The sequence below is a fragment of the Sesamum indicum genome, linkage group LG1 (genome assembly GCF_000512975.1).
Source record: "Sesamum indicum cultivar Zhongzhi No. 13 linkage group LG1, S_indicum_v1.0, whole genome shotgun sequence".
Classification (NCBI taxonomy): Eukaryota; Viridiplantae; Streptophyta; class Magnoliopsida; order Lamiales; family Pedaliaceae; genus Sesamum; species Sesamum indicum.
Window position 1 is genome coordinate 1359439 of NC_026145.1, and position 18998 is coordinate 1378436.

The window sequence follows — 18998 nt, forward strand, 5'->3', positions numbered from 1 at the left end:
ACATTACTCTGATACTTTACATTATTCAAAATGATCTCAAAAGTGAAAAATTTTGATCCGTTTAATCCTTTGCTTCACGAAATTTATGAGACTAAATATGTCGAGTTTATTTGGGACCATTTTAAAAAATTTGTAAATTAGAGAACTAAAAGTGTTGAACCCCATCCTATCGGACTAAAACCATTGACGAGATAACTGCAATCTAAGTTATTACTATGATAATTAGTTAGACGTTCATAGTGATCATCACTAAGGTGGTGGTTCAAGCGGAACAGACTATACCTGTTCATAAAGTAGGTTCTAAAATTAAATCTGTTTGAATACAAAGTTAGTTAACGTACAACCTGATCTAGGTCGCTAAAATGGGTAGGATCGTGACCCACTGATGGTAGTAGGTTGGGTAGCGGACGATTCTAAAGCTTTTTGTAATGTGGATCCTGAGAACAAAGCAATACGTTAGACTTGTTGGGAAGTTCCGAACTAAGGCCCTTCGATGGTTAAGTTAGAATAAGTGGGATTGAATATGATATGGAAGGCTTAAATGTAGTCGAAATATCAGTAAATACACATACATAAATGCTCATGATTGATGATTTTTATAGTTTACCATACCATATTGGGTTGCTCCACGTGGCAATATCTGGAAGAATGTCTGCCAAAAGATCCAACGACTGATAATCCGGGTCTTAGCCTCGGGTCGGATAGGGCGGGTTGGTTCGGCGACCCGACCGATAATCAGCACGTGGATCTTGTCCCCTTTTTGTAATTTGTCTGAAATTGAAGGGCATCTCTGTCATTTTGTTCAAAGGGGGGTTATTACCTCTATCACAACCCCATGATTATGAAGAGTAGTTTTGGTCCACTTTATCACATTTGACCAAGTTATTGCAATAGATTCATCATTTGATTAGTAATTATGACTCAGATCAAACATTTTACAACGATATCTAAACCAAACTGTTACCTTTGTTGTCACTCCTTTGCCTTCTTATCCAAATAAAAAACAAAAGGGATCGTTACATTTACACTTGACCTATGATCTGTTTATATAAACCAGTCCTAATTTTTAGATAATTACACATGCACTTACCAAATGCCAATATCACTTACACAAGCCATCCCTCATTCTTTTGAAAAATTACAAACACACCCCTTAAAAATATAAGCATCATTACACAAAACTACCCCTATTTTTTTGTTGTTAGGGGTAGTTTTTGTAATTATTACAAAAAATAAAAATAATTTATGTAAATAAATCATAGATTAAGGAGTGTAAATGTAATTATTTCAAAATACAAAAATCACAATAAAACAATACAATATCTATCATATACTACAATTCATATTATAATTGTGCCATTAATTATTAATTGTCGTATAGTCTATGAAAATACAAAATAGAAAAGTAGAGTAGCATATGATTATATTCAATAATAAAAAATAAAAGATTGTAACTTTTTCGAAGTGGTAAAAATAATAATAGTTGGGATGATTGGGGTTTTACCAAAAAGTGGATAGAGAGAGAGGTCTGGCCTTTTACTGAACCGCACTTAACTGTAGGCTTATTTGGTCAGTTTCACGCTTTTACACCTTAGTGAGTTTGAGTTGTAAAGACGAGTAGAGTGCAAGTACATACATCATGTCATGGACATGGGCGTAAGAAGTACGCTTTTACACGCGAAAACACAGAATCTATTGGAAATTGCTTTTTCCTTTTTTCTTTTTTCTGAGTCAATCATTGAACAACATTACATCATCATTCATTTCCAATCCCCTAAAGTTATGGGCATTCCCCCCACCCCCTCTCCCTCCCATCTTTTTTTTTTTTTCTACGAAAAAACTTACACGTTTGTTCCACACGACGAAAAATATTATATTTTTGATCTTATAAGATAAAAAGATTATAGTATTTTTTATTTCACAACATAAAAATTGTGGCATATTCAGTTCTATAGGAAAAAATTGTAGCATTTCTTTTTGTCTCAAATGCTATATTTTTTTAGCTTATGCGACCAAAGTACTAAGCGTGTAAAGTGTGGGGCCAAAAGTACAACATTCTCTATCGTGTGGGACAAAAAAATGTGATTTTTTCTTGTATTGATACTTTTAATATTATGTTTAATTACACAAATATCTTCTACTATTTGAAAAATTACAAATATAGCATTTGAGGTTACAGTTGAATTACAAGTGCACTCCATATTTAGTGACCAAGTTTTACAAAAACACCTCTAGGGTATATTATTACACTGCATTTCTCGAGGGACGTACCTATAATTTTAAAAGTAGAGATCAATATAATTTACCTTAGATATTTATAAAGGTATAATCGTTATATTTATTTATTTTTGGTAATGCCCAAATAACTATTTTTGGATGCAAATTCACTTTTCATTTCAATGGAATTGGAATGGGAAATTGGTATAGGTAGTATCCATGTATAGGGAGTGGATAGTGTATGTTTGGTTGTGTTGAGTGTCGAGTTATAATATACGGATACTTTAGAAAATTATTTGATGTGGTATCGGATGCATATCAGACATGAATATGATTTAGATTATATTTTAGATATATATCTGGCACGACATTCGTGTATTTGAAAATATAAAATAAAAAAAGGACAGACAATAGACGTGTCTGACATATTTAATTTTTTTTTTAATAATTTCATAAAATTTTGGATTGTCTTTAAAAAAAGAGAAAAAAAAAAGGGTTCTTGGGCTTAATAAAAAAGAAAAATAATTAATTCACTCCGCTCAAATTAAAAGTTTTGGAGATGAAATTACTGAAAATTCGAGAGAACGTTGACATGATGATTTAACTAATTTAAATTATTATAAATTTCTCATGACGTACTTATAAAAATCAAATGATTATGTATATTTTTGAAGCCACATGTAGTTAAAAATTTAGATGTAAGACATGTTTATTTTATGTTTTATCTTTATATTTTTCATATTGCATATATTAGTTTTATAAAAAATATAAAAATATATATAATAAAAAAAATTATATATAGTCATATCAGTACTTTATTGTATTCTAATTTTATTTTTATATTTTTGGTATCTCCATATTCATGTTGAATCGTACGTATATTATCATGTCCATATCCATACAACAGTTAGTGTGGAGTAGCGTACAGAGGAAAAGTCAAACAGTAGTCTATGGGGGTCACGCTTATTGTTAAGAAGACAATGATAGGGCTTTCACAAGGAATTCTAAGATAGAGAAAGCTCAGAGTCACTGGCGGTGACACACCAAATCAATCACCTCCGCCCACGTTCCAATCTATAATGTAATTATTTATTTATCTTAAATTATATTTTAATAATACACTTATTATATAATTTACTTGAATACGTGCTCGATCCAACTCCACTCAAATAATTATTTTTTAATGTTGACTAGCAATTGCAATTTTAATTTTCTATTATTAAAAATTCAACATATTTAATTTTTTATTTTTAAAATTATTTTGAAATTAAAAAAATTCAACACATTTAGTCTCATATTCAAGTTTTCATCAACAAGAATACGTGCCATGTGTGTGGCCCTCAATACCAACGGTGTATGGGATACATACATACATATACATATACATATATATATATATATATTGTGTGATAGTGATGCAGGGTAGGGCAGAATGGAGGGAGGGTGGGGGGGTAGATGTACAAGTATAAATTGGCATGACATGGCATGCATACGTTGTGATCAAGAAGCAGAGGGTGAGAGGGGGGTACTGCTACTGGTACACTGGTACTGCTACGTCCTCATATGGTGGCATGCATGCCATCTTTCCCCTGCCTACCTCCATGCATCCTTCCACCCCTATTTTTACCATTCTTCGATTCTTCCCAAATTTGAAACTAATTATATGACAAGTATAAATATATTTATTTTATAATATATTTATTTTCCATTTCTATCTCTCTCTCTCCCACACACTTACTTGGATGTAAATATGGACATGTTAGCAACGAAAGTTTTATACTGTATTAACGTGATATAATTCAGAGTATCGATATTTTGGGACCTGAATTACATAAAAAAGGAAATTGAGTCCTCATCATATGTATATGTATAGAGACAAGATACAGAAAAGAGAATATATATATGTATATATATGGGATTGGCTACTAATGAATTGAGGTCCACAAGGCAGATAGATAGCCAAGAAATTCTCTTGTCTCTGGTGAATAAGGGGTGTTTGGGTCCACAAAAGTTGAGTGGCAAGTAGCTTTTTGAAGCTGCAAATAATTGACTATTGGGGCTATATATATGTGTGTGTATTGTGCATGTGTTCTCATGACATAGATACCTCTGCCATATGTAAGAGAGACAGCTCCTAGGATGGTCACCTCCTTCCCAAACACATCTCCTAACTTGTAATAATATTTTTACCCATATCCTTAATCTATTTTTTTCTTCTTATCAACTTACTTATACTAGTAATTGGTTTTGGAGGCACCGACACTTTACTTTATGAAAAAGTGCAGGCAATTTCTTTTTCGTATATTGTAAACGAGCAAATTATTTTTTTTAAAAAAATATATATATAATAGCAAAACTTTTTTTGTGTTTTTTAAAATGAAGCAATTTATCTTTTTAGATATGAAGGTAAATTGTTCTATTTCAAGAAAGCACATGAAGATAAATTGGTATTTGTTTTTCACAAGGGACTAATTTGCTCATTTGCAGTATTATATGGGTATATTGTTAGTGGCTTCTTTATATCTAATTGGAGCGGTATCTCCATAAATTTATCTGTGGAAATTGAGATTTCATAAAAATACTAATTGATGTGTACTGAAGTTCAGCAGTATCACAATAGTCGAAAATTTTCCAATGATTAACCTTCAAATTAAGAGTTAGCACTCGGATACTAGCTTAAGTCAATAAATTGATTTAAAGAACAAATAATAAAAAGTTTAAAGTAATGTGAACATAATGGTGTAATAATTATTGGGATATGATTAAATATGCCAAGAACTTGCTAAAAATACGAGAGAGAGTAGTGCATAAGAATGAGTGATACTTCTTACCGTTAAAGCTGCACAATGACCTTTGTTTAGGTCATCCAAGAGCAAAATCCGAAAGAGGTCACAGCGTGTGATATATCATTTGGAAGCTACAAGAGTTAGCCAACTAAAAAAAGGCAAAATTATATTTTTGGCTCTAACTTTAGGTTGGAGCATTTTTGGTCCTATAACTTACTTTATTTACACATTTAGTCATTTTTTTACGAATTTAATCCTGAATATCTTACATTTGGTCATTTTTTGACAAATTTAGTCCTGTATTGACAATTTTGATCCGCTTCACACTATAACAAATCTCATTTTTGGTCCTGTGACTATAAGAATAAATCTCATTTTTGGTCATGTGACTATAAGTTATTAGGACCAAAATTGTCGATACAGGACTAAGGTTGCCAAAAAAGGATCAAATGTGAGATGTTTAGGACTAAATTCATCAATAAAAGTACTAAATATGCAAACAGAGTAAGTTACAGGATCAAAAGTGCTAATGACCTAAAGTTACATGATCAAAAATATAATTATACCAAAAAAAAATAACGGATTGCAATTCGTATTTATACTGAATGAGATATGACAGTCTGAAAAGTCATGCTTAGTCTGTTCGAGTCCTGCAGATTCTGTTTTACCTATTACTGTCAGGTCAGCCGTCATCAATTTAGGAAGAGTTTGTTGGGAATTTTCTGATATGATGTGTCTCAATGTGGCAAGAATGCATATGACGTGTTGCCCACTAAGTCATCCTAGTGGATTAGACTTCTTTCTGGGCCTGCTAGATTGTATAAATAGATGAAATATAGGCTTGATATCTTATTCATATACTAGCAAGATCGAGTCTGATGGGCTAATAGTCGTTATTTTTTCTTTTTTCCCCCCCTAAAAATGAGAGAAATTTCCAAATTTGATTATACTCAATCGATCACACATATAATTAATTATAATAAAGGTATAAAGTATTATATGTATAGCATAAAAGGTAGATTTCAAATTGGACTGCTAAATCTATTCCGGCCCAACTTATCATATACTTATAATATTAGAATATTGGCCCAAAACTAATGGGCCTAAATCCAACCCAATTAAAGATCGTCGTTCTCGGAGATTAACGGACGGCCGAAAAAAGGACCGTCATCTGTTCCTCACTTCTCGGTTACTTCTACTCTCATAATTTGAAGCTTTTCATGGAGATTTTCTTGACGAACTGTCAATCTTCAGTCGAACAAACGGCCACAGAAAGGACCATTGATGTATTCATATATATACAATGCATACGCATGCATGCATGCTGTATATATATATATATATTTAACAATCCGTTCCTCACTTCTCTCGCTTACTGCTTCTACTCGATCTCATACTTTCAAGATTTTATTGGACTTTCTCTTTGAACCCATTTGGAGATTCTTACTTTTGTCACTGTTGCATTGATTTTGTTAAACCAAAAGTTTGCAACTTTTTCTTCTACTTTGAGGGTTTGATCAATGCGAGTGTTTTAAAGGCAAAAAGATTGCGTGTTCTTGCGAGAGATTGTATCTTTCTTGTTCCTCAATTTCTCTGTTATTTGACTTGCAAAGCGTGCCGTAATCACACATGGACCCTGAGAAATGGTAAGCTTTTTCCATTATCTTTTCCTGCAGTTCTTTTCTTGGAAAAGTTCTTAATTTCTTTACCATGTTCGTGTGTGCGCGTGCGTGTGTTTCAAGATTCTTGAGCTATCCCACGTCCCGTTTGATTTTCAGTTTGGGAATGGGTTTGTTTGCAAGTCTATTTTCTTGAAGGCTCTTTTTGTGCTATATATGTATTCTTGAAAATTCATTCTCGCGGTCTGTGAAAAGAATGGGTTGGAGATGCTCTTGCAGGAGTTTTCATATGTACCCTTTTTACTTGATGAATGATGCTGGGCATTCTAAGTTGAAGTTCTATGATTTAGGTTGGATGTCCATATTCATGATTACCTTGTAAAGAGGGGTTTCAATGTCTGTCCTCCCGCATTCAAAGTTGAGGCAAGTTTAAACCCTGACTTCAATGGTGAGTAGATGGAAAATTTGAAATCAAAGAGGACAATCACCTTCGTTTTCTTGAGGTGACGAAATCTTGTTTTCTCGTTTCTCAGCTATCGATGTCCCTGCTAGTTTTCTCTTTGAGTTGTGGTCAGTGTTTTGGAATGTAACGAATATCTTGATCACAACTGGAGGAGACATTGATGATGCTGTTGCATCTTGCATTGAGGTAGTCTGTTATTCATAAAACTAGTCTGACCTGTATGCATCTGCATCAATTTTTCAACTTTTGAGCTATTTCTCAAGTATGGTATCAGTTTTTACAAGAAAAATCATCACCTGCTTCCTACATTACATGTTAGAAAATCAATCATCATCCTACATTAAGTTGGTGTTGAAATCTGACAAGCTAATTCACTTATTTGGACAAAAAAGAACATGAAGGCTCTGTTGACGTGGGCAATGGAGTATCAACAACAGCAGGGTGGCCGATTAGAGCAGGTCTACCTTGTTCAATCTTATTACAAGAGATGTATTTTGTACTCCATATTAAACCAGAGCATAGATCTCAAGTTTAATGGTGGATTTGTTTCCTAACATGCTCTTTTCATACATTTCGAGGTCTAAAAAGAACAGATTGCATTAAGGAGAAGGCACCGTATGTCCTCAGAAACTACAAATGGCAAGTAAACATTTTTTTTTCAGTTTACCTGAGCCTGCAAATTTCTGAAATTTACACTATCCTATTTCGGTGATAGCATGACTAGATGTTATGTTAAAACTACTGAAAATGTGGATTGCTGCAAACATCATTGCAAAAACATTCTTTTATCATGCTTGGAAGAAATTAACTTTTCAGTTAATTGTATGTGATCCCATTTCCGAGTAGTGTAATAAACTCTTCAAAGAAGTTATTCTGACTGGGTGGGATTTATGCTATCCAGAGCTCAGACTTGCAGAAGTGAATTCCATCGACGCTAGTTCTAGTATGGTCATTGCTTGCCACTTCTCAGCAGACGGCAAGCTGCTTGCAACCTCTGATCACGACAAAAAGGTCGGTGTCCAACTAGGTGCCCATAAGACGCTGATAAAATTTGATTGATTTATAGCTCTACTGAGATGATCGATGTGAAATTATGTGTACCATGATATACAGGCCGTTCTATGGCACACCAACACTTTGGAGGGAAAAGCTACACTTGAAGAACACACGTCGGTTATAACTGATATCCGTTTTAGTCCTTGCATGATGCGCCTTGCTACATCATCTCTCGATAAAACTGTCAGAGTCTGGGATACAAACAATGTTAGTTGATGATACTTATTGATGTATTTGAGATACTGATCTCCGCTGATCCTTATTATTGATGTCTGCTGCAGCCACACACTTCACTTTGTAAGTTTACCAGACATAATTGCGGTGTAATGTCACTGGATTTCCATCCCAACAAAGATATTGTGTGTTCTTCCGATGCCAATGGAGAGATAAAATACTGGAGTGTTAACAGTGGTGGCTGTGCGACAGTTTTCAAGGTAAAGAACTCGAACAAACAAGTAAAAGAGTGACTTACAGGATGTTTTTGTCTGTCTGATATTCCTACTTTTTGGTCGGTTAAGGACTGCGCTTGCCAAGTGAGATTCCAGCCCCTTATTGCTAGATTCTTAGCCGCAGCTACTGCGAATGCTGTATTGATTCTTGATGCAGAGACACAAACATGTTACCATACTCTGAAGGTCTGATCCCGTTGATGAGTTCTGATTCTATATTTAATCGTGGATGGGTTACAATTAAATCATGAATCTTGTCCTTAATATGGCGTGACTGCCCATACTTTTGTATTGCCATAGGGTCACCAAGAACCTATTCATTCAGTTTGCTGGGACCATTCCGGAGAGCTGTTGGCATCCGTCAGCGACAAGTCAGTGAGAATTTGGACAATGGGGACTGGAAATGAATGGGTTTGTCTGAATGAGCATAAGAGTGATAGCCACAAATTTCATTCCTGTGTTTTCCATCCTACGCAGTCATCAGTGCTCGTTCTGGGTTGTTACCAGGCAAGTTGCTCTTCTTTTAACACTCAACACCCCGCCCAAATTCATTTTCTCAACTCGAATGTGGTTACTTACAGTCACTGGAGACCTGGAACTTCATTGACAACACTGCAAAGCGCGTACCTGCACAGCAAGGAGTGATTGCTTCGTTGGACGCATCCACTGTGTCGGGTATGATTGTTTCTGCTAGTCATGACAAAATTGTCAAGGTATGGAGATGAGGGTGCTGCTTCTCCTTGTGTTTTGATCTTTACTCCAACTTGTCAGCATTTCTGCTGTGGACCTGCCTGATAACACCACCGAGACAAAAAAATGCAGTGCTATATTCCTCGTGCAAACTTCACAACCAATCTTGCATACTTTTTTCTGCTATTACAGCCTCGTATGTGTCTTGATGGTGTTAACTGGTCCCAGATTATTCACTTCCGATCTGACTTGTAATCCTGTGTGTGTATACTTCTTGTGGTCTAATTTCTTCTGGGGATTTCCACGTTGACCCCAACCTCAAGGGCTGTGATTTGATCAAATCTCGGAAACTGTCTACTATTCCTGGCCTTCGGTTCGTACTTATTTTGTTATAGCATTCAGTAACGTTCTATAATCTAGAATACAATTGGGAAGCAGTAAAGCAGCATTGGCAAGACCAAAGAAAAGCAACAGACCTCGCAGGCCCGTTCAAAACTCAACTTAGATTCAGTAGTAATTGCCAGCACTCAATCACAACTTTCAAGACAATACACCATTATCCGTCTACCTTTCTGCCGCCCCCCCCCCCCCCCCCCCCGTGGAGACTACAGGAAAAAAAAAATTAGAACAAATGTTACCCAAAACCCTTTGGAAGTATACATAACCTAACAAATGCTTATCATCTCCTCATTCCACGTCCACGACCACGAAAAGCACCTCCAACCCGGCCTCTGCCACCCATAGCACTAGCAGCAGCTTCACCTTGTGCACTCTCGGACTGTATCATAAGCAATCATAGAGTAAGATACATTAATGGATAAGAAAAGAAAACACTTCAACAGAAAGTTAAACATGCAGTTCATAAAATATTCACATCATTCCAACCGCACGTCTTGCATCACCTCAGGACAGGTCAAAGGCCATTACAAAAGTTTAGACACATCCAACAATATACTGTCCAGAAGAGAACTGCTGATGAGAATCTTGTATGGACCTTATGTTTTCTTTCATTATAAACATGTAAATCACAATGCACTGTCTCATCTGATGTAGATTATCATGTTCAAACTACACAACATCCAATCCCAAAAGAAAAGTGCATGCATCTAGAAGTAGCTGTTTGAGAAAGCATGACACAACTACTATCATTAAACAGGCATCTTGTGAGCTAATGAGCTAGGAACCAATAAAGTTGGATCCCGAGAGATCAATGCGAATTACCTTGGGGTTCTTTACAGTTTCATCAACGCTTAGGACAAGGCAAGCTGCTTCCGTGGCTGCATTTATGGCATTAATCTGTGATATGAAAGGTTCAAAAACACAGTAAGTATTTGAAGCATTGTACCAGATGATTTAGAGATTCAAGGACTGGAACTTACCTTCACAACTGCAGGCTCCCACACAAAGTTGGCAAATGAATCAGCAATGCCACCAGTGTTGATTTCTACACCATAAGGTGCACCCTCACCTGTTTACAATCTCAAACCCGTCAAAGAAAATGGCATGTCTTACACTAGAGAAGAGACTTGGAAACATCAATAAAAACATCTCAACATCATAAATGATCATCCTGAACAAGCTCCACCAAGCAAGACCATAAAGCAAATTTGCATGTGGCATGTCAAAGAGTTAAGAGACTAACCAGAAGGAAGGGCATGCTTTTGTCTCAGTTTGTTCAACACATCAGTTGCATCAAAACCAGCATTATCACACAGTTGCCGTGGGATTACCTCAAGGGCCTTTGCATAAGAGTTTATAAAGAGCTGTGACTTCCCAGCAATGGTACGTGCATGCTGCCTCAAGTACCGGCTTATCTCCATCTGCAGACACAAAACGTTAAACATCAATGCCATGATTTTATTCAAATGCCCACCATATTATTTAAGGGCAGTAAATAATCCATACATCAATAGCACCACCACCAGCAACTATAGTTGAGTTCTTCAAAGCCCTTCTAACAATCATAATAGCATCATGTAAACTTCGCTCTGCCTCCTCGATGAACTAAAATGATCAAGGACAACAATTACTGGCAAACTCCAATTTCAAACCAGAGAACATTATCATAATAATAAAAAAGAACCTGATCCGCGCCACCACGAAGAACAATTGTGGCAGTCCGACCAGATGGGCATCCACTAAATATATTAAATCGCTCATTGCCAACTTGCCTCTCTTCAAATAGGTCACAAGATCCAAGAACCTTTCAAACAGAAAAATGATGTCAGCAACCAGCTCCAGAGACTATAGACAAATTGAGCAGTAAAATAGTTTAACTTCAGACATACTCATCCAAAAAACAAAGTCCAGAATTTGAGGGGGTGGGAATCTCATTTTGTATTTTGAATCAGCAGGGCAAGAGGCAAGAGAATAACCTCGTCAATTATGTTGTTCACAGTTGTCTGCACTGTTCCACCAGTAGCAGCTGCAACTCGCTGTAGATCTTCTTCAGTAACACGACCAGCACAAAAGATATCACGGTCTGCAAAATACTGCAGGCAAACAAAATCAACGAATAAGCCATCTATTCCATTTTAATGAAAATTTTATGGCTAATGCAATAACTTATAGAATAATTATCCTCAAAATACTTACAAGGGATTAGCGAGTTAAATGTTAAAACCACTACCTGAGTTGCCAGATCACCAATAGCAAGCCGTGACAAAACAACCTTGGCTCCACTCTTTACACATTTATCCAATTTATCATAAATGATATTCCATTCTGCATCTACAATTGACTGGTACTGCAATGGATCTGACAGCCTGTGATATTGAAAGATTTGTCAAGATAAGTATTATCTGAATTTGGTGTGAAGCAAACCTTGCAGAAGGTAAACAAATAAAAAGTACTCAAACCTAATCTCAGCATTTTCTTTCTCTGATTTTAACTCCAATTCTATGTTTAGCAAAAGTATCTTGGGATTTACAAATTTCTTTGGTTGTTGCTCAAAACCAGCATATGAGAATGTCTTTTTGAAGGCAACACCATTAACAAGAAAAGAATCCCGCATGGTACCTCCGGGAACCTACAAAAGCAAATTAGCAAATAACTGTTACACAACAAACCTAAAACAGAACCGCGATGCAAGAAATAGTAAAGACAGTGATAAATTAATAACCAGTCCACTATACTGAAATCTTGCACTGTGTACAAGCACTTGCATGTGAAAAAATGAATACTAAATTCAAAATTATTCTGATGCTGGATAATGCTGAAAAATTAAAACACGTAAACTCTGCCATAGTACAACTAGGTTACATGTATATTTCGGGTCCGAAAGATGGTGTAACTACAACTCTAGTAAATTATCCTATGGCAGAAAAATTTTCAAAATAGCAGCCCAAATTAAGACTTCTATTTCAACACACCTCCAAAGTAAGTGGCTACAACATGCATCTCAGCTGGGGTATGCCTCCTTAGGTCCAATTAATTAAAATTAGCATACTTAAAGGCAATATACGCAAACGCAGTACAAAAAATCCCTGGGACATAAGCAAAAAGCAGAACTAAACCATACTCAACCAAAGTTACCAATCGAACCCCTCCTAATCAAGCACATAACATCAACGGAATTTATCTTAAACACAAGATTAGGTGTACCTTCTTGATTCCAATCATGTTTAGCCTGTCTTCATTTCCAATGGTAAGGACAGCATCAACCACCATGGTCGCAAAGAACTCCTTCTCACCACCAATGAGCTTTGACGATAGTGTTGTAGCAGCACATTTGGCCAGTAAACTCTTCTTTTCTTCCAAGCTTTTTCCCTCTATGCTAACAGCTAATTCTTTGATCTTCTGAATGGCCTGGTAATTTACAAAACACAAGAAATTCAAGAGAATTTGGAGTTGAACCTACACCCAAATCCCAACTGAACAAAGTAGCCTCCAAATCTTACCAAATAAGAAGCATTCCTGTAACTCCGTATAAGGTTTTGAGGATGAACTCCATCTTCGACAAAAGGCTTCGCTTCCTTCAGGAACTCTCCTGCAAGTAGAACTACAGTAGTGGTTCCATCACCAACCTGCAGAACGACCACAAATAGCAACAGCTTAAGTAGGCATGCCATGAGACAAGAGAGTGAAAAGGTGTAAACTAAGAAATAGATTATAAATAAAATATTAAAAAAATAAATAAGAAGAAGAAGTTCTTCAATGCAAGTGCAAAGCCACAGATCAAAAACATTCATTAGTTACAGCTTCAATGCACAACAAACTATCACATTTCCCCTACACACACTTGCAGAGAACAAGAAAGGGGGAATCTGGTAACTCCAACCTTTAGCTCTTGATTCTCCTCCAACTATACGCAAACTCCAGCCCACCAAAACCCCAGACATTCAGCACAAACCGATCCGCACAAATATCACTTGAAAACAATACCCCCAAGAGCATTAAGAGTTTTCACAATCCTAGTTCTCCTCAGTAGAAATGCGACCTAGCATCTATACATTCCACATTTATTGGAGTCAGGACATGATTCCTTTTTCTATATTCCGCCTTATCAAGAGCCATTACAAAACAACAGAAAATCCAAAATCCTTCTTACTTCACTTAACTTTTAGGGAATTGATACATAGTGTATTATTAAAACATGAAGAACCCTAAAAAAGTTATTTAAGTCGATTTACTAAATCATCCGACAATAAAATATAAGTTCAAATGAATTTTTGGAACAAGAGATAGTGTGGAGAAAAATGGAAAGGAGAAGCAAAATAACAATAACAATAATACCTCAGAATCTTGGGACTTTGCAATATCTACAAGAATCTTTGCAGCAGGATGAACAATGTCAAGAAGCTTCATTATAGTGGCACCATCATTAGAGATTGTGGTGTTCCCCTTCTCATCATGGATCAACTTGTCCATGCCTCTTGGACCAAGGGTAGTTCGCACAACATCAGCCACGGCCATGCATGCATTTATGTTGCTAACTAACTGCGGTTTCCCTTGTGACGTATCAGTCCCTTCCTTGAGCAGTATGATCTGGGGTTGCTGTTTTTTTATCATCGCCAAATACAAACAGTTTTTAGTACATCAAGTACGATAACCATAACAGTATAATAAAATGACTTTCCAATACATTCAACACAGTTTTTACAAAGAATCGCGTTAAAGAAGAAACGGGAGTAACCAGGCAGAGCTAAATTCACATATTTTCAAATTTTATTTATAATAACGGAACGGTACCACAATGCATCAATCACGTTGGCTTCTTGTATCACATCATAGCAGCAATGCCTCAGGACTTGAACTAAACATCGAAACCACAATAATCTGTTGAAATCTATTCTAGGAATTCCTCAAATAAGGAAAACTAGTTCAAATCCGAGGAAACGAAAACAAGGGAAAATAAATTCAAAAAAAAAAAATGAACAGCAGAACAACAGTCAACTAATGAAACCATAAAAAAAAAAAAACAAATAATCCCATCGAGAAACCAAGAATACAGCACCGCACACTGCGAAGAACCACACACATATAGAAAGAAAAACAACACACTACTCTACATAAACGAACACACAGACGTGGTAGCTCACCAGCATGGCTGACATTGTTGCTGCGGGTGTTCGTTCGACGAGAGAGCGAGAAAGCAGAGTGTAGAGCGAGAGTAAGAGAACGTTCTAGGTTTATTATAGTTCTTCTTTTTGGGGGGTTTTACGTTTGAAAGTTAAGGGCGTGTTTGGGTTGTAGCGAATAACATAGCACGGTCGCAACAATGAAATGTTCTCGTTTCAAATTCAGACAAAATTGAGGGCTTCATTGCACTTCACTCCCCCAATTTCCACCATTTCAACGTTTTACCCTTCAAAAATCAATTAAGAGCACCCTAACCCCTCAACTTACGTTTATTACAAGACTGCCCCTCAATCCATATTCCAAGCTCGTTTTTGCCCATTTTTTGTTTTTATTGTTGTTAAAATAGATTTTATTTATTTTTTGTTAACACCATTAACTTTATTACAAATATAATAAATGATGGTGAATAATGACGCAAATAATGTTTCAATTATTAATATTTATATTGCTAGTATATGCAATATTTAAATATTTCTGAATGGCCCAATATTAATTATAATACAAGTACTAGTCCTGCCTTCATTATTGATAATAATATTGCAAAGCTTTTTTATTTGGTTTTTAAATGGCAAAAAACCATCTTATAAGTTCTTATAAATTTTATAATTTTATTTTATTCAAATACTTCATATATTTATTTTTAAATAAAATCTTAATACTTTATGAGTTCTAAATATTTAATAAAATATAGAATTAATTATACTTAGTCCTATTTAAAAATATAAAATTACACTTTCCAAACAAAAAAAGTTTAAAAATTACATTTATACCCCCCTTTAAAAATTCATTGTTTACACCTAACCCGTTTTGTTAGTGTTTGGACAAAAAAATTATATAAATCTTTAATTTTACTTCTCATTTAATATTTTTATATAATAACTCTGTGCTTATAAGGGAAAAATGTTCCGATGATAATCTATTATAGAGAAAAAAACAATAATTTGAAAAAGAAATATAATTTTATATTTTGAAAGAGGAACTAATATAATTAATGATATATATATAAAGGAAAAATAAGTTTAATCAAATCCTGTTTTAAGTATATTTTAATTTTATTGGATGGGATAAATGAAGAAGAGGCAATAAGCCACCGGAAAGATTGAGACCACAAGTCTAGAAGTAAGAGGAGAAATGTGGTATTAGTGGCCCAACAGACTACGTGTCTGCATGCCATTCTCTAGCGCACTATGTCCGCCCTGAGTTTCTCCCCTGTGGCGCTCCGCCCACCGGAGTTGTCCTCAAACCACCGAAGCTCTGCCGTTTCTCTCCCCAGAAGGAGAGCCCTTTCGGTTTCTTTCGCCAGCGTTTCGCCGGAAACCTCCACTGCACCTCCGCAAATACCCGAAATCCAGCTAGAATTCCTCGGGGTAATTCGTCTCTCTCCCTCTCTCTCTCTCTCTCTTGATCATTATGCAAAAATAGTTTGTCTCTGAGTTAATTATGAGCTATTACAACCTTAATTTTGACGTTATTACTAGAGCTTTGTAATTCCTTTGAATTTCTCCATTAAATTGACGATTTTTTGGGTGTGATTTTGCTGCTAGTTGATTGTTCTTATTTTTAAAATAAATAAATATTATTTATTTCTTATTACAGCCTAAACCAGGGGATCCAGTGAACAGAGCCACAGCAATAAGTGGAGAGAAACTGCTTAGGAACATAATGCTGGATAACAAGATTGAGCTCTACGCCGCATACGTAAGCAATTTGGACTATATATATATATATATATTCAAAAATAAAAAGAAATATAAATCTTGCTTTCTTATTAGTGACAGTTGTTGAATCAAGATTGCTAATAAATGTTTGTCTTCAAGAAATTGTTCATGTATTACTCATAGATAGCACTTGAAATAGTTGATTAGCTCCAACAGTGAGAAGGGTTCGAACCGCCCTCCATTTGTGGTCGTTTCAAAGTAAGATATGATATGTTTGATATTGTCTTATGATTGCCCGTTTGTTGTTTCGGACAGGGTAAGGTAATGAATTGTGGAGGGGGCGGAAGCTGTGGAACTTGTATTGTGGAGGTACGTACTAGAGAACAAGCTTCGATCGTCTACTACTTGCCAATGCAAACATGAATGTCATCATAGTAGTGTATATATTAAATTCGAATCTGTGTCGATTTTTTACTTACTATTAGCATATGGTTTCTTCTCGTGCAGATCATTGATGGAAAGGATCTCTTGAATGAACGAACAAATACAGAGCTTCGATATCTTAAAAAGGCATGTTCACCTACTACATTGACTCGTTTATAAGTTTAGGGATGTCTGGAGATTTCTTGATATAGCGATGTCCCAAGTTCAATGCCTCATCTCGGACAAATCTCTCAATTCACAAGAATTCTAATTGGTTTTGTCGTGTTGGTTCTTTGACTTGCAGAACCCGGAGTCTTGGAGGTTGGCTTGCCAAACTATAGTTGGAAATAAAGAAAACTTCGGAAAGGTAATTACAAGTTTCTTTTTTGTTATTATTTAGTCAAATGGATTAGAGTTGCTTTCAGTCGTGCCGATTATAATAACTAATATACGTATTATCATACTATTTGTGAGATTTAAACCCATGACCTTATAGTAGTGCGGCCTCAGTTTTGCCAACTAAGTTTAGACCATAAACTGCATTCACTGCAAGTTCAGTGGTCTCACCTTAACGTCTCTTAACTTTGGTGTTTCTTGAATCGGAAGCGAGCAGACCAACATGTTGGACATCAAAACAAAATGTAGGTCCAAACGAGGACTTTTGCACGTCCCCTATTGGCATCCGCCGAAATTAAACCCTCGAATCTTGCAAAATACATAGTGATGTCTACTTACCTTAGCTACGAGAATGAATACTTCATTATTACATGAGTACAATGATTGGTTTCATAATTTTATTTGTTCATTTGTTACAGGTGGTTGTCCAAAGGTTGCCCCAATGGAAAAAATGATTAGAAACCGGATAGCGTGCTTAAAAAGGCCGAGAGCTAATGACTCTGAAGATGAGACCGACACTAGCCTGAGTTGCATAATCGTTGTTAGGAAACTAGGCGAGTACTTCGACCCAGAAGATTACTACCTACACACCAACATTCTTGAATTATTTAGAAAGATTTTAGGTTTACGCGTACGGAAGAAAACAATTCAAGCTTGTTCTTAACGCCTGTGGGAGTCGTAGGACATGATAGTTTAGGTTGAAGCTCGCCTTCTTGCTTGAAAGATGTATTAATTAGTCGATGGTTGGTTGTTTTCGATGAATGTATTGCCACTATGTGGTTACCCGTTCAAAACTTGTGTATTGCTTTGCAATTGTGATTTGGCTGTCCTAGCACATGCTGGATTTTCTGTTGCAAATTGTATTTCATGTCTTACATCATTCTACATACAAAGGACATGTGTATAATGATGACATTATGTATTTTATTCAGAAAAAGATTTTATACACGTGATATGTGTATGTTGAATGGAGTAGGAGATAAGATACTATTTCCAACAAGAAATCCAATCATGTCTTGACATGTTTAAGTCTATAACATATATATATTTTCATAAATTAAGACATGTACCAGGAAAAACGCTTGTCCTAATCTGCAGTTGCATACCTTACTCAGCGAGAGACACAGACAACTGGAGGTGGACAGGGAGTGAATGAGTTCGGATAATAGGGAGTTATGTTTCGGCCTTATGTTTTAATACTATATTGACTTGCTTGGTCAGCTGTGCCTGTGTCCAAGAAAAAAACCACCTTCCTTAAATTATATCTATGTTTTGTCGTAAATCACGAAGAATGCCCCAATTTTGAAAACTTCTATTTAAATTGCTACAACGATTTTATTTGAGGTCCGAATTCAAGAAAAGAATGGGATGTCTCCTACCCTACGATCTCAGGTTTTGAATTTTTTGAGATTCGAAGGATGTCCGATTATAACTATCTAATGTTTAAGTCAGTAATGCTATTCAAAAATAAAATCAAAAGAATAAGAAAAATTGTCAAAAAAGAAATGTACATGGTACTTGGAGATTGTGTATTTATGAACATTGTCGAGTTATATGATCTGTTATAAATCATTGAATCCACTTTGATCGGACGGTTAAGAACATTATATACATTGATAGAAGAGACGAGTGAGGGCTGTTAATAGCATATACAAGGGCTT

The 18998-nt window shown here is 35.7% G+C and overlaps 3 protein-coding genes across 3 annotated transcripts; 2 read left to right on the forward strand and 1 right to left on the reverse strand.

Annotated features, from left to right (window-relative positions):
• LOC105168316 (transcriptional corepressor LEUNIG-like) lies at positions 6408-9873 on the forward strand. The gene is made up of 9 exons (XM_011088392.2): positions 6408-6649; positions 6973-7070; positions 7156-7271; positions 7478-7543; positions 7679-8096; positions 8199-8348; positions 8423-8575; positions 8660-8776; positions 8891-9873. The coding sequence occupies exons 5-9, from the start codon at positions 8031-8033 to the stop codon at positions 9233-9235; spliced, it is 831 nt and encodes a 276-aa protein (XP_011086694.1). The 5' UTR covers positions 6408-6649; positions 6973-7070; positions 7156-7271; positions 7478-7543; positions 7679-8030; the 3' UTR covers positions 9236-9873.
• On the reverse strand, positions 9882-14976 carry LOC105168401 (T-complex protein 1 subunit eta). The gene is made up of 13 exons (XM_011088508.2): positions 14821-14976; positions 14015-14275; positions 13180-13305; positions 12884-13087; positions 12139-12308; positions 11910-12045; positions 11656-11772; positions 11364-11483; positions 11186-11284; positions 10923-11100; positions 10660-10748; positions 10502-10576; positions 9882-10058 (listed from the first exon to the last, which is right to left on the reverse strand). Exons 1-13 carry the CDS (start codon positions 14833-14835, stop codon positions 9960-9962), a joined length of 1689 nt encoding a protein of 562 aa, XP_011086810.1. The 5' UTR covers positions 14836-14976; the 3' UTR covers positions 9882-9959.
• On the forward strand, positions 15942-18283 carry LOC105168487 (photosynthetic NDH subunit of subcomplex B 3, chloroplastic). The gene is made up of 6 exons (XM_011088628.2): positions 15942-16227; positions 16457-16558; positions 16834-16887; positions 17026-17088; positions 17246-17308; positions 17757-18283. The coding sequence occupies exons 1-6, from the start codon at positions 16048-16050 to the stop codon at positions 17790-17792; spliced, it is 498 nt and encodes a 165-aa protein (XP_011086930.1). The 5' UTR covers positions 15942-16047; the 3' UTR covers positions 17793-18283.